This window comes from Tiliqua scincoides, chromosome 1, assembly GCF_035046505.1.
Source record: "Tiliqua scincoides isolate rTilSci1 chromosome 1, rTilSci1.hap2, whole genome shotgun sequence".
Lineage (NCBI taxonomy): Eukaryota > Metazoa > Chordata > Lepidosauria > Squamata > Scincidae > Tiliqua > Tiliqua scincoides.
The window spans coordinates 55,220,644-55,235,875 of NC_089821.1; the positions used below are offsets into that span (position 1 = coordinate 55,220,644).

Here is a 15,232-nt window from a genome sequence, read left to right on the forward strand (position 1 = left end):
CCCAAGTCTGCATTCTCTGGTGCCTCACAAGGACGCATTGTGAGAGCTGATTAACATGCATTTGCAGATACACACAATCAAAGCTAAAATAAACTTTTAAACCCAGGCCTGTCTCCTTTTCAAGAGGAGAAGAAGCGGAAGAGGTTGCATAGGGAGGGCTGTTGGGTTTGCCAGGTTTAACATTCATGATGTGACTCTACAGTGAATGGAAACAAAGTTGGACTGTAGCTGGCTTAAAAGAAACCAAACCAAACCAAGAAAAAACCCACAAAAATCTCCAATGGGGGGGGGGGAATTTTCAAAATGCTCCTTAGAAACCCAAGTGGAGTTCCAGGCATTTTCAAATGAATTTAAAGGGAGTGAATGGGATGCTGAGGGACTTGGCCAGAGAAGCCCACTCACCTTTGGAAAACATTGCATATGAAAAGAGCACCAAAGGGAAGGAGGGAAGAGTCATTTCTCTCTTCTTTTTTTCAATTCACTCTCCACAGACATAGGCTGTGGCCATTTCCTTCCATAGAAAAGAGAAAAAATGCAATATGTGAAGGGATATTTGTCATTTTAAATGAACACATAATAACCTGAAGGTCATGCAGAGCAAAATATGAAATGGCCTCAGTAAACTTATAGGACAGATGTGTGGGTTCGGTGCATACACTCACACACACACTAGCAATTTTTAGCCACTGTGCTGTTGCCACATTGGTGTGCTGCAAATGGTCTGCAGGTGGGCCACAGGAGATTGGGGAAGGGTAATTTATTAGTGGGGCCAATAGGGTATGTGAGCCTGCACCTGTAGTGTGATGTGCCTTGTCAATTGTAAAAAAAAACAACTGATGGTGTGTCTTGACAATGTACCATGAGATGAAAAAGGTTGAAAAACCCTGGCCTAGACGCAACAGCCTGATGCTTAAGGTAAGACTATTGCAAGGACATGGAAAACTTCGCAGCTCTCAAATGTTTAAAGTAGCTCCAGACCACCAAATACGTTTGAGGGTGCTTTGTTGCAGGATGGGCAAGTCACTTTGCTTTCACATCCTTGAATGGCTCTGGAGGTGAGGGGGAGGGGCCACTTTACACAGGTGTTCAGGCACCTGAAAAACTTTGCATTTCCCCCCCCCCTTTGCAGGAATGCCAGTGACTTATGTTGTTCCAGGAACCTTGCTCCCTACACTTATTTGTGAGTATGTGGGTGTGGCTTTCATGAGCAGCATCAGATTTCATGGCAGACCTGAGAGAAACACATAACAAGCATCCCCATGCTTGCTGAAGTAATCTGATTTGATGATATCATACTATTGTCTGATAGGTAACATTTGTAGCTCAAACTATCCTTTCCCCCCCCCCCTGCAGCCATACCAAAAGACATGTACTGTATCCAGTGGGGAGGGGGAGGAGTGGGAGGCTTTAGAAGGGAAAGGAAATTCTCTTTCAGCCCTGCAGCCCTTAAATATAGTTGGTGCAAGTCCAAGGAGAGGAAAGGGGCTTGAAGGTTGCTGCCAGAAGGGATAGGATCTGCTGCACATCATGGCTGCTGGATCCATAGCCCACAGCCTCCCTGCCCACCGTTCCTTCCCCCTCCCTGCCCAGTTTCACATCTCCTGCCCCCATTCTGCCCTCTCTGACCCCTCCCCACCTCCCTGCCACCTTACTTTCCTTAGCAGGTGGCTGGTGATCTGTCAACACACACGGGAAGGCTCTGGCCTTCCTGCAGTGCTCTGGCAGCATGCTATTTGGTGCACTACTAGAGGATGTTTTACAGCTGTTTATTTGTAGTTGCCACTGGTGGAACGCACATTCTACTGGTAGTGTGGCCCAATAGGATTGGGTCACTCTATCCAGCCCATTTTACCTAGACAGACTGGTTTGGCTGCCCAATTGATAGGCACATGCCAAACTCAGTAGGAGGCTTGGCTACTCCAGACATGAAAGAGAATCCAAATTCGGCACACGACTGTCTATGAATGACATTTTCAAACATGATTGAGTGGTGCCTGTTGTATTGCTCATTCCTAATGGCTGAGACATCTCTTCTGCACTGGCTGTTCATTGGCGCTGCCCATGCCTCCTGTTCAGTCCACCCTGGCTGTGCTTCTCTGGCTGCCAGGGTTGGGGCTGATTGGATCCAGGGATTGGGTCCTTGGACATCACATCGATGATGTCACATGAATGACACACCAACTTCAAGGCAATGGAATATGGATGTCATACAGATGACATGCTGACTTCACGGTGATGACATACATACCTCACACATCATGGGAATGATATTCTGCTATCAGGACACAACTCCATGGATAATAGGCTGTGTCAGTGTGCCCACAGATATCAGGGTGTTATTGGGAAGGGCTATGACAGTGTTGCTTTGTCAGGATAGGTGTGGCATTTGGCTCTTGTTGGACTAGTGTCAATATGTTGTCAGAATGGCATTTTCAGGATATGGACAGGATATGATGCATAGTGTGTGACATCAAATAGGGGCCCTTAATGGGAGATATAATAGAGACTTCACATATCGGAAAGGCTGTCACATAGAAGGGGAGATCTGACTTTCTGAGGGCAGGACCAGAACTAATGGGTTGAAATTACCGGGAAGTAGATTTAGGCTATAAGTGAGGCAAAAATTCCCAACTGTAAGAGCTGTCCAGCACTGGAACAGCTCTGGCTCTCTCTCGTTGGAGGTTTTCAGGCAGAGGCTGAATGGCCACCTGTCAAGGATGATGTAGCTGCCTGCACTGAACAGGGAATTTAACTCGATGACCCAAACTCTAGTATGCTGATTCTATTACTTGAATTCAAAAAAATCCATATAAACCTCTGATGCGAAACAAAGAAGAAAAAGCATGTCAGCTGAATCTGAAAGATATTTGTGACAAAGAAACATGTTTGTGTTGTGTATATGATGGGAAATTCCTTTACAGTAGCGTAGCCAGGGGTGGCATCACAGTAAGTATTGCAGGTGCCACAACATGCTGTCACCATAGGCAGGGGAGGCAGTGCCTTTCCTGACACAGGGCCACATGTGACCCAAGCTGCCCAACTCTGGTCATGTTCGGAGTTGTTCTGAGGACCAGAGAGACTGTTTGAAAAAAAAACAGGAAAAAACTGGTTTGCAGAAAAAAAACTGGTTTAGGAAAAAAAAACTGGAAGTACCCTCCTAAGGCCTTCTGGAGGCCTCAGAAGGCATTCTGAGGGCTGGAGAGGCTGCATGCAGCCTCTCTAGCCTTCAGAATACCTCTGGATGCAACTGGAGTGGTCACATCTGGATGTAACCCAAAAGTGATGTCACTTCGTGTCATGCTGCTTGGTGGCAGTTGGGCCTCACTGGTAAAACTATCACCACATGTCCCTGCAACACACCATGTAAGAGGTGCCTCCCACTTGCCATCGGAGCCATTGGGGCAGCAACGGCAATGCGCAGGTGCTCACAGTTCAGAACTTTTGAGGCTACTACAATGGAATGGAACATTCTATCCCATACAGTAGGACTTTTCAAACTGGGGCATTGCGACGCCCCAGCATGTGGGTCCTGGCCTCTGCCCCCTTAAGGGGTGGGGGCAGCCAGGAGGAAGGGAGGAGGCAGCAATCCCCAGGATTGTGTCCCTCAGGGGGCTGCAGGGGCTTGGGTGCACTTACCAGAGCCTCCTGCAGCCTCCTGGGGGTGCAGGGAGCCCTGCGCGACTGTCTGCAGGGCTCCTCGATACTTTAGAAGTGAAAGTGGAGCATGATCGCTCCACTTTCACTTTTGCAGCTTTGGGGAGCCCCGTAGACAGTTGCACAGGGCTCCCTGCACCCCTGGGAGGCTGCAGGAGGCTCTGGTAAGTGCACCCAAGCCCCTGGAGCCCCTTGAGCGGCACGATCCTGGGGATCACACCGTTGCCTTCCCCCTGCCCCTGCAAGGACTTAGAGCAGTTTTCAAACTCCTGGAGAGTTTGAAAACCACTGCCATACAGGTTTATTCCCACCCTTCGATATACCCAGTCTGGTGTTGCTGCAACCAAACCTGATGCTGGTGCAATGGAATAGAATGTTCCATTACACCATGCTAGTGTTGCTGCAAACATGCTCTGTGCAGCTCAGAAAACTCAGGTGAATGCTTGTGCACTCTCTCTCTCTCTCTCTCTCTCTCTCTAGGACCTCTATTTGCCTCTCAGACTTGCTCTAAGGGCAAGTTTGTGACCGGATTTTCTGTATACATTTGTGTATAAGTTGACCCAAGTTTTTAGGATCAATTTTAAGACCTAAATTTCTCAACTTAAACACAAGAATATACGGTAAACAGTGGGATCCCTCAAGGATGTACATTGAGACCAAAACAATGCATAAATGATTTGCAGTTGGGGTAAGCAGTGAGATAACTTAGTTTAGAAATAACTTCCAGAGGGGTAGTTGTGCAACAGCAAACATAACAAAGGTTCTTGTGGTACAGTCATAAATTAGGGGCCCAATTCGAACCAGTGCTTGTCAGCTCACCACTGGTGCACACTGTTGCAAACCTGGGCCCTAGCAACAGTGGAGCACTGGCACTCCACCAGAGCTCTGCCACTCAGTGGGTGGGCAGCGGAGAAGTGGGGGGGCATGGGGGGAGGTGGGGAGGAGACATTCTGGGGTGGGGGAGGGCAAGAAGAGGGCAGGGAGGAGGTGTGCTGGAGAAGGGAGGGGGCGGGAGGGAGGCAGAACCATTGGAGCTTAGCTCCACTGGATCCTGAAGCTCTGTGTTGGGCTGTCCATCTGACACAGAGGCTCTGAATTCTATGCTGACCATCTGGTCACTGTAGAATTGAGCAGCCCCATTGCGGGGCTACTCGCTTTACCCAGGGGAAGGGGATGAAAGTTCTCTTCTCCCAAGGAGGTGGTGGAGGCTGCTTGGGGCATGCTGGATGCAGCGGCAGCCATTTTCAGCACTGCTACAGCCCCATGCGCCAGCAGCTCAGAACTGGGCTGTAGCACATTTATTTCCACCTAAGCCTTTGTGGTCTACAGTCCATCACATAAGGATAACACCAAATTATTTGGGACAGATTAAAAAAAACCCAGGCAGACAGTTAAGATCTCCAAAAGTAATTTTACACACTGGGTGAATGAACAACAAAATTGGCTCCACTGCCAGGGGCAATTCAGAACTTGATGTAGTTTTCTCTCATGGGAGTAATCCTTAGGACCCTGTGAGCTTCACTAATGGCTAGAGGTCTTTGTTTCTGGTGAGTAAGGTAGGTTTATGGTCAAAGTCTTACTGAACACAATGGGCTTACTTCTAAGTAAAGTAAATAACACTTTTCAAACACCTCTATTAATGGTCCAGTGAGTCTCACAATCAGGCAGTAAGAAATACTGAATTAGATGAAAGATATTCTGCTGGCATCTTATGCTGAGAGTGGAAACACCAGATTATTCAACACCAGTTAAAGGAATGATGTAGCAGACTCTGAGCAGAGAGACATACTGGCAATTTTTTCTTCACTTTTGCCTGTCTTTGACAATGTTTTTTAAACTCCGAACACAAGGCAACAAGTGGCCTTTAAAAATTCCTTCTGATGACTTCTCAAATTTGTAACTCAGTCCAAAGTGAATCTGCTGGTGAAGGGTTTTCAAGTAGCAATTAAATAAATGTTGCAGAGAAGCCTTGTCATTATATAAACAACTCTAAACTGCACAGTAGCACTGCCAGTTGGCAGTGTTTGCAGGGGAACAGGAACATGAAGTTTTATTGTGAATCTCTTGCAAGCTCAGCTGAAGAAAGCATCACCAGGCACCTTAATTTCTGCCTGGCCCACAGGTGTACACATTTGTCCCTGCTGCATATATGCAACATTGGGCAGAAATGGCTTAAATTGACTCCTGGATGACAGGTTGGTCAGTCCTGCTTTCCATGAATTCCTTTCATTTAAAACTGAACGGGAGAGGGCAGCACTATTGAGATCTGTGTATGGTCAAGCTAGACATTCAGGCTGCAACCCTAACCACACTTTCCTGAGAGTAAGGCCCATTGAACATAATAGGACTTATTTCTGAGTAGCCCTGGTTAGGATTGTGCCATCATGCAAATACATTCTCAAGAGCTTCTCAAACTCAAACTCTCAAACTCTCTGGGAGTTTGAAACCTGCAGTAAGTGTTTGCGGGGGGGAGGGGGAGAGAGGCAGCAGGGGCAGGGGGTAGGCAGTGGTTTTTGGTGCAAAAAAGTTGGTAACAATCCTCTTGAGCAGCGGTATTCAAACTGGGGTGTCGCGATGCCCCAGCCTGTGGGTCCTGGCCTCTGCCCCCTTAAGGGGCGGGGGCAGCCTGGAGACAGGGGGAAGGCAGGGCTGCAGGGGCTTGGGTGCACTTTCCCAAGCCTCCTGCTGCCTCCCGCCCCCACAAAGACTTACTGCGGGTTTCAAACTCCCGGAATCACCCCACACTCCCTTTCCCTGACCTGGGGAGCCCTGCAGGCACTTGCGCAGGGCTCCCCGCACACAGACGGCTGCTGCAGGGACTGGAGGGTGCACCCCAGTCCCTGCAGCCCCATCAGAAGGGAAAGCGGAGCGATCGTACTCCGCTTCCAGTTTTGTGGAGCGGGACGTGATTACTCCGCTTTCACTTTTCCTGACCTGGGGAGTCCTGCCAAAGGTTGCGCAGGGCTCCCCGCACTCCCGGGAGGCTGCAGGAGCCTTGGGCAAGTGCACCCAAGCCCCTGCAGTGTCCCTGCCTTCCTCCTAGCTGCCCCCGCCCCTTAAGGGGGCAGAGGCCAGGACCCACAGGCTGGGGCGTCGCGACACCCCAGTTTGAATACCACTGCTCAAGAGGATTGTTACCAGCGTTTTTGAACCAAAAACCACTGTGTCGTAGCCTGAATCCTAACTGGCAAGCCTCAGGAAATTGATATACAGGTATTAAAATGTTTGTGTTCTAAATGGGATCACCCATAACATCATTATTGTTTGAAAATTACAGCACATACCAGAACACTCTCAGAAAGAAAGCACTTGAAGGCCTCCAACCTCTCCAATGGCAATCCCCCAGCATCACAGCATAATTATTATTGTTACATGTTCACACCCAACACACAGGGCTGAAACTAGGAAAATTAACTCCATGGTGACCCAACTAAAAATTAATTTAAGTAGTGGAAGTGCTTGGTACTGACAATGTACCAAATTCTTTTAATGAAATGTCGTTGAGAAAACTGCTTTAAAAAAATATTAGGAACTTCTTACAGAAGACTTTTTGGACTGGCAACTCCTATGAATGCTACATATTTTAATCCAGTCTGAATAACCCTATTGTAAATCTCTGATCTTTAGGTATTTCTAATACAGGTTAGATCTATTAGTGAAATTTAAGGGGAGGTGGCCAGGGTGTAAATCTCAGTGGTGGACCACTTTGGTTGCATGCACCAAACCTGGGGAACAGGTTGAGGATTGATCTCAGCTTGAAATTATGTACTGCTATTGCACACAGGCAGCAATGGGCTAAATGGAGTATTAATCTGGCTGATGACCTAATCCTATGACAGGAATATGGCAGTGGATCTCGCGAACTCTTAATTTGTTGCAACAGCACAAAGCCACACTGCCATTGCATGTGATAGAGCTGCTGGCAGAAATGGCCAGCAGCTCTGTGCACATGCCTGATTTACCCAGATGCTCTGCCAGACCAGGTAAGGTACCAGAGGGGGCACCTTTGTAGGTGGCTCAGGTTGGGGAGCAGGGAGGACACAAAAAGGGGAGTGGGCTGGAAGGGGTGAATCTCAGCAGCAAAGGTGCACACTGGATGCTGTCAAGTAAATTTATAACCTGCCCTGCCCCCTTCTTCTCCTTGGAACTATGCCAGCAAAATAGCTGGCAGGGGCCCAAGGAGACCCATAGGCGATGAGGCATTCTACCGGGAGGTAAGTAAAAAAGATTTTTTACTTGATCACGGAGCTGCGAGGACTCAGGGACATCCCCACGTATCTGTGGAGCTGCAATGAACTCCAATCTGCTATTGAAGCTCACTTCAAACAAACTGGAAGAGAGCTCCAATAGCAGATTTTAGCTCACTGCAACTTCATGGAGAGCCATGGAGGTGGTTGCAAGCTTCCAGGACCCCCTGGGAGGCTGCAAGACACCCCCAGGTACGTGGGGATGTCCCTGGGTCCCCACAGAGCTGTGATTGCTGCAGCGCTGCTGGGGCAACCTCCCTCATCCTGCCCTGCCCCCTCAACAACTTAGAATGGTCCCAACATTTGAGTAGGACTCTGGGTACCGATGCTGTAGATATTTGAGTATAAGCTGATCTCACAATAAGTCAAGGGCAGGTTTTGAGCCAAAACTCATGGAATTTTCTGTGACTTTGAATAAGTTGGGGGGGGGGAGTTAAATAAATTGGGAGTGTCTGACTATAATTTTGTCTGAGTTTCATGAGGCAAGATCCTGAAGAATAACCTACCAGTAATTGTTTCCTAAGAATGCTACAGTCTCTAATTTATTAAAAATTTAGTAAAAGATCATAAGATACATTTTTATCCATTAACTTTTTAAATTCTGTTCTTCACAACCTTTTTGTAAACATTATCAGAGTAAGTGCACTGTAAACAACATCCCAGCAGAACTATTAATCAAATCCTTCTTTAAAATGCCTGGTATGTTAATCCAGAGGCTCTACATATAACATATAACTGGGAGTATGTAGTTCAATTCACAGCAGAGAGACAAGCAACAAGGACTGAGTGTTAGCAAGTTCAGCTACATATAGTTTCAACCTGATTTCCTCAGAAGTAAATCCATTGCTTTCCATGGGCGGTATTCTTAAGAAAAGGTGCACTGAATTGTATCCTCGGACTTTGTTTCAGATGGAAATGAAGATGGAAGGATGGTGCAGAAGGGTCAGGCTTGAGGATAAGATTTGCTTGATTTAAATGGAAGCATTGAGCCCTGGCTTACTTTTTCGCAGGAGGAATGAAAATATTAATTTTGACTGCAGCTTGCCCTGGAGCCTGGTTGCCCTGTAGCCTGACTGAAAAGGGAGAAAGAATCTGAGCATCACCACATTTTTTGAAGATGTTAACAAGGTGCTTATGCAGTACTGTGCGCCATTCCCCCCTTCTGTGTAATGGAATGGCCTGGAACAGCTTTTGGCACCCGAACTCACTTTTTAGAATGAGAAACTGTTGGGACCCACTGGAAGTGATGTCATGACTGTAAGTGACATCATCAAGCAGGAAAATATTGAACAATTCTAGGGTTCAATCCTACCTACACCCAGTGGCATAGCTAAGGAGGAGCAGGGGGTAGCAGTTGCACCGGGCATCATTTAGGGGGGCAACAGCTGAGCTTGACACTAGTGACCAAAATTGTGAAAAACTTGGTATGTATGAATAACACCATCATGTTAGATATCACTGGAAAGGTAATTTAATGCAGAATGCAATGAAATAAACTGCATTGGAATATCTTTATTCTATCAAATGTTATGGCCGATTAACCAGAAAATGAAAACACAACTGACCTGTGGAACAAAAAGTGGATTTGCTTAACTCCAAACTGACCTATGAGACTGATTGTTCTGAGTGCCAGTGAGATGTTATTATGATACAGCATGGAATTAATAACTTTTTATTTATTTATTTATTTAAATTTGATTTTTATCATGCAGGGGCTCTACAAAATGTTCTTTGACCCCGGGTAACAGATAGATGCCTTAGCTATGCCACTGACTGGGGGGAGGAAGCAGAGCAAGTGAATGGTGAACTGCTGGGGGGGGGCGGAGGTAGCTTCCTCCCAATTTTCACATTTTAAAAAACCCGGGCATGATGTCACTTCCGGTTGTGACATCACTTCTGGGGCAACATTCTGAGCTTGGTACACGATCATTAGCTATGCCACTGCCTACACCCAGGAGTAAGTTCCATTTACTATCATTGTTAAAAGCATAGACATAGTAGTCTGTTAAAAGTACAGATCTGTAACATTTCCCCTAATGCAGTCACATACCATTGCACCATCAAGTCTAATATATTAAAAATAAAATATTGAAATAAATGGGGACCCACCTGAAATTGGCTCACAGCCACCTAGTGGGTCCCAACTCACAGTTTGAGAAACACTGGCCTAGAGGGCAGGAAGAGAGAACTTAGCACTGAAGCTCTGCATTCTCCTCCTCTGTGTCCTCTTGCTCTCCTCTGGGCTTCTCCTAGCTGCTATGACATGTCTGAATAGCCCTGACTCCTGAAGGACCTGCAGATAAGGCAAGGAGACAATCTAAGGTTGATTTATTGGCAAACATTTCTCACCTTATAGGTGAGTTTCTATGATGCATGCTCAATTTAGTGCATACATGCAGGTGCGCGCGCGCGCGCACACACACACTTCTCCTCAAACCTGTTGCTTGGCTGAGATTTTGATATTCCACCAGGCATTGCTTCAGTGTTTGTCAGGCAATCCTGCAAAGAGATATGATTACAATGAGCCATGAATTACAATCTTGCAATTCTAGCCATGAGGGATAGAAACTTATATTTTGAAAGTCACATTCCTCAGATTGCTACATTCTGCTCCCATGAATATTAGATCCATTTCTGTACCCAGAGCCCTGTGTATAATGTGCATTTTTTAAATTCTGTTCATTCTCAGCGGATTTCAGACAGCAGGGTGTTGGCAAACCTAATGAGACTCAGGACTGCACAGAAGTTACAATGAACACTTTAGAGGGAGGGGGAATTCACCTGCTGTCCCAGTTCCCAACCTTTCTGCATTCAGCTGAATGTCTGCATAGTCTATGCGCATACACAACCATGCAAGCAGTGTTCTTGAAAGTGCAATGCCTATATTCAGCCAAAGGCACTGTGATCAGAAACACATACAGATTATCCTGCCCACCCCACTCATTGTAATACCTGTACAACATGTCATGATATCCTGGAGAGGGGCTGCCAGTCAGAGACCAGGATGAATCAGTGGCCAGACTCAGTTGATGACAGTTCCAAATACGTAACTACAGCTCCTAGCAACTACAGGTAGTAAGATCCACAGCATTTAAGATGGGCAATATGAGTGCGCAGGCATTCTATGTACACTTATGTGGAAGTAAACCTCACTGAACACAGCAGGAATTGCACTTGTTTGAGTAAATGTTCTCAGTGTGGCCAGCTGGGTTCATTTTAGGACTATGCTAGAATGATTGCATGCGAGATTATTTTTGAAGGTTGCAATCCAGTCCTCACTTACCTGGAAGTAAGTCCCATTAATTATAATGGCACTTACTTCTGAGCAGACATGCATAGGATTGGGCTTTCAGAACCTAAGCCTGTGTCTGTCTATTCAGAAGTAAATCCCATTATAGTCAGTAGGGCTTACTCCCAGGTCAGTGTGGTCAGGATTTCAGCCTGTCAGCCTATCCACACTTACCTGGGCATAAGCACCATTGACCATAATGGGACTTACTTCCAAGTAGACATTCATAGGATTGTTCTCTCTGAGCCCAAGTCTGTGCCTGTCTACTCAGAAGTAATTGCAGTTATAGTTAATGGAGCTTACTCCCAGGTCAGTGTGGTCAGAATTGCAGCCTAAGGCTGCCAGCCTGTCCACACTGACCTGGGAGTATAGCCATTGACTATAATGGAACTTACTTCCGAGTAGACACACATAGGATTGTTCTCTCAGAACTCAAGCCTGTGCCTGTCTACTCAGAAGTAAGTCCCATTATAGTCAATGGCTTACTCCCAGGAAAATGCGGACTGAACTGCAGCCTCTGCCAGCCTATCCACACTGACCTGGGAGTAAGCGCCATAGACTATAATGGGACTTACTTCCGAGTAGACACGCCCAGGCTTGGCTGTAAGCCGCCTTAACCGAGGCGTACGGGCAGCAGAGCTCGCCCGAGACGTTCTCCAGCGGCCCCGCGCAAACCAGAGGCTGGCTAGCAGGCCGGCCTGGCCTCGCCTCGCCTCCGCAGGTGCTGGAGCGGAGCGGAGGCAGAGCTGGCCCAGACCGCGTCCCGGCCGCATTGGGATGCAAATGAGGGCGAGCGCGTGCTCCTCGCAAGGAGGAGGGACTGTTTATGGAACCTCCGCCGGGAGCCACGCGCCGGGCGCACGAAGTTGCCAGGCGAGCTTCCCATTGGGTGGGAGGCGACTCGGGAGCCAGGCGGGTGGCAGGACGGGGAGGCGAGTGTGTGTGTGTGTGGCGCGCGGCCCGTCGCGTGCTGCTGCCGGGGGCTCGCGAGCAGCAGCAGCAGCGCGTGTTGATAAGGGGCAGAGCCCAGAGGAGCGCGCTGCAGAGGCGCCTTGACAGCGCGCGCGGGAGGAGCGGGGTGCTGGCTTGCGAGAAGGGAGCGGGGGGGCTGCTGCTGCTCCCCACGTTTGCGCCCGACGGAAGCTGCCCTCCAGCCGCCGTTGTCCGGCTGCCGCCCCTCGCGAGCCTTGGCATCTTCCTCGCAGGCTGAGCGCGCCCCGACGGCTGGGTCGATGCGCCAGGATGAACGGCGGGGCAGTGGCGACGGCGATGCAACAGGCGGCGTGCAAAAGCTTCCCCTTGCACGGCTGCGGCGGAGGCTCCCTGGGGATGAAGCTGCAGGCCGCCGCCTCCTGCCCGACGGGGCCCCCGCAGTGGGCCGCCCCCGCTAAGGGCTGCCCGGGCCCCGCGCAGCAGCCGCCCCCCGCCAGGGCTGCGGGCTGCAAGGGCTCCAAGCGGCGCTCGAGCTCTCCGGAGCTGCTGCGCTGCAAGAGGCGCCTGGCGTTCCCGGGCCTGGCCGGGGGCGGCGCCGGGGGGGCGGCGGCGGTGGCGCGGCGCAACGAGCGGGAGCGGAACCGCGTGAAGCTGGTGAACCTGGGCTTCCAGACGCTGCGCCAGCACGTGCCCAACGGCGCCGCCGCCAAGAAGATGAGCAAGGTGGAGACGCTGCGCTCGGCCGTGGAGTACATCCGAGCCCTGCAGCAGCTGCTCGACGAGCACGACGCCGTCAGCGCCGCCTTCCAGGAGGGCCTCCTGCCGCCCGCGCGCGTCCCCGGCGCCGCCTGCGCCGGCTCCTCGTACTCCTCCGCCTCGCCCTCCTTCGACGGCCGCGAGGGCAGCTCCGTGCCCGGCTCGCCGCACTCCGCCTACTCCTCCGACGAGAGCGGCTACGAGGGCGCGCTCAGCCCCGAGGAGCAGGAGCTGCTCGACTTCACCAGCTGGTTCGGGAACTACTGACAGCCCCGGAGCAGGTAGGGGGCTCGTGGGAACAGCGCGGACCTGGCTGGGAGGCAGAGGATGGGGCAGCGCCCCAGGCTGCTTTGAATGCCTTGGAGGCTGCAATCCTAGCCACGCTTCTCTGGCAGTAAGCCCCATTGACTGCAATCGGGCTTACTTCTGAGTAGACACGCAGAGGATTGGGCTGTCCGTACACCTTGCAAGACCCCAGGCTGCTTTCACCATCTTTTGAATGCTTTTTGAGACTTACTTCTGAGTAAATAAGCAAAGGGTTAGGCTGTCTATATGCTTTGCAGGACCCCAGGCCACTTTCTTTTGAATGTTTTTTGAGGCTGCAATCCTAGCCACACTTCTTTGGGAGTAAGCCCCATTGACTACAATGGGACTTACTTCTGAGTAGGCATGCATAGGATTGGACTGTCTATTGATCCACAGCACTTAAGAGAGCCCAAGCCTACGCGTGATTACTCAGAAGTAAATCCCATTATAATCAACGGGGCTTACTCCCAGGTAAGTATGGATAGGATTGCAGCCTAACGGCCAACTACTATCCAATTTTCCAGCGCTAGTGCAGCCATGCCAACAGGGCATGCGCTGCATCCTACAGTAGAGGACCTGTCACAGAGGCCTCCTCCAAGTAAGGGAATGTTTGCTCCCTTGCCTCAGGACTGCATTGCAGCTGCACTGGCATTGGAAAGTTGGATAGGATTGGGCCCTAAGTTGAGCTGCAAGCTCATGGAACAATATGCATGGCCCATTGAGTTTTGCATGATGCATACTGTGTACCCTTACATGAGAGTAAACCCTATTTAACATAGCAGGACTTGTGATTGAGTAAATATGCATAGCATTGAACTGTTGGCTGGTCAGCAAAACGGTTCTCCAGAATCTTCTGATGTTTTTGGTGTAACAAGCTGGGCCTGTTTTAGGACTATGCTAGAATCGAATCCACACAATGCTCTCAACTCTTGGGAGCAGCTGTGGTTTTCAACCAGCCCATGCTGATTGCCATGCCAGTGATCTTAGCCTTGCCATCATGGTCTAATCACTGCTCTTAGCTTAGATTTGGGTTTGGGCCTGTTAGCACAGAAGTGATTAAAAGCTGATCTTGGTGGAGTTCATGGTAGTGGCATTCTGCACCAGCCTGGCTAGCTTGATGCGCTGACTGATTGAAAACCACTCTTGCTGCAGGCTGATACAGGTGTGTGAATCAGCTTTGAGATGGTTGAGGATTGTATTCTGCAAAGTTGCCAACAGTATCATGCAAAGTTACCTTACTCTAGGCTCAAGTCAGTGGACTGTGACTTGCATTGTGGAATCCTCCTAACTACGCAGTTTTGAAGTTCCAAGGAATGGAACTGGAAATGAGTAAGGGCCCAATCCTATCCAATTTTCCAGCACTGGCGCAGCCCTGAGGAAAGGGAACAAATGTTCCCATACCTCAAGGCGGCATCTGTGACTGCTGCCCCAACCACAAGATGCAGTGCATGCCCCATCGGCACAGTTGCACAGTTAGAAAATTGGATAGGATTGGGCCCTAAGACTGCCACAGAAACGTGCTTGGAGTGGATTCATCACTGACCTTGGTGTTCAGTTGAATAGACTTCTGTTCAAGAAGCTGGGGGTGGGGGGAATGCCCAAACTGATAGCTCTTCTAAGGTGTGTACCAGTTTGTTGCATAACTTTTCAACATTCTGATCTGAGGTTGGATACTGTTTGCAGTTTCATCATTTCTCATTCTTTTGTTTGAGCAGGAAAGAGCTTTGTGTCTGTGACTCACTTGTGATTTATTATTTAGAAAGAACAGAAATCAAGGTGAAAATTAATGCTTGCAGGTATATTTGTCCTGCAAGTTAACTAACAAATATTCATCCTAAATCTGTTCACTCAGGAGTAAGGCCTATGGATTTCACTTCAGGGTAATTTAGGATTGTTGCTTATGCGCAAGAAACTTTTCATCAGAATGCTATAATGGTTTTCCTTCCCCATCATAAATCCAGTCATATCTTCCTGAGGAAAACAGGAAGACCCTAGATTTGTATAGGAGACCACCTTTCCCTTCTGAAACAGGGTAGGCGTTTTGAAA

At 49.0% G+C, this 15,232-nt stretch overlaps 1 protein-coding gene across 1 annotated transcript; it reads left to right on the plus strand.

Annotated features, from left to right (window-relative positions):
- Positions 1 to 12,432: 12,432 nt before the first annotated feature.
- On the plus strand, positions 12,433 to 13,146 carry ASCL2 (achaete-scute family bHLH transcription factor 2). The gene is made up of 2 exons (XM_066610768.1): positions 12,433 to 12,450; positions 12,604 to 13,146. Exons 1-2 carry the CDS (start codon positions 12,433 to 12,435, stop codon positions 13,144 to 13,146), a joined length of 561 nt encoding a protein of 186 aa, XP_066466865.1.
- Positions 13,147 to 15,232: the final 2,086 nt, after the last annotated feature.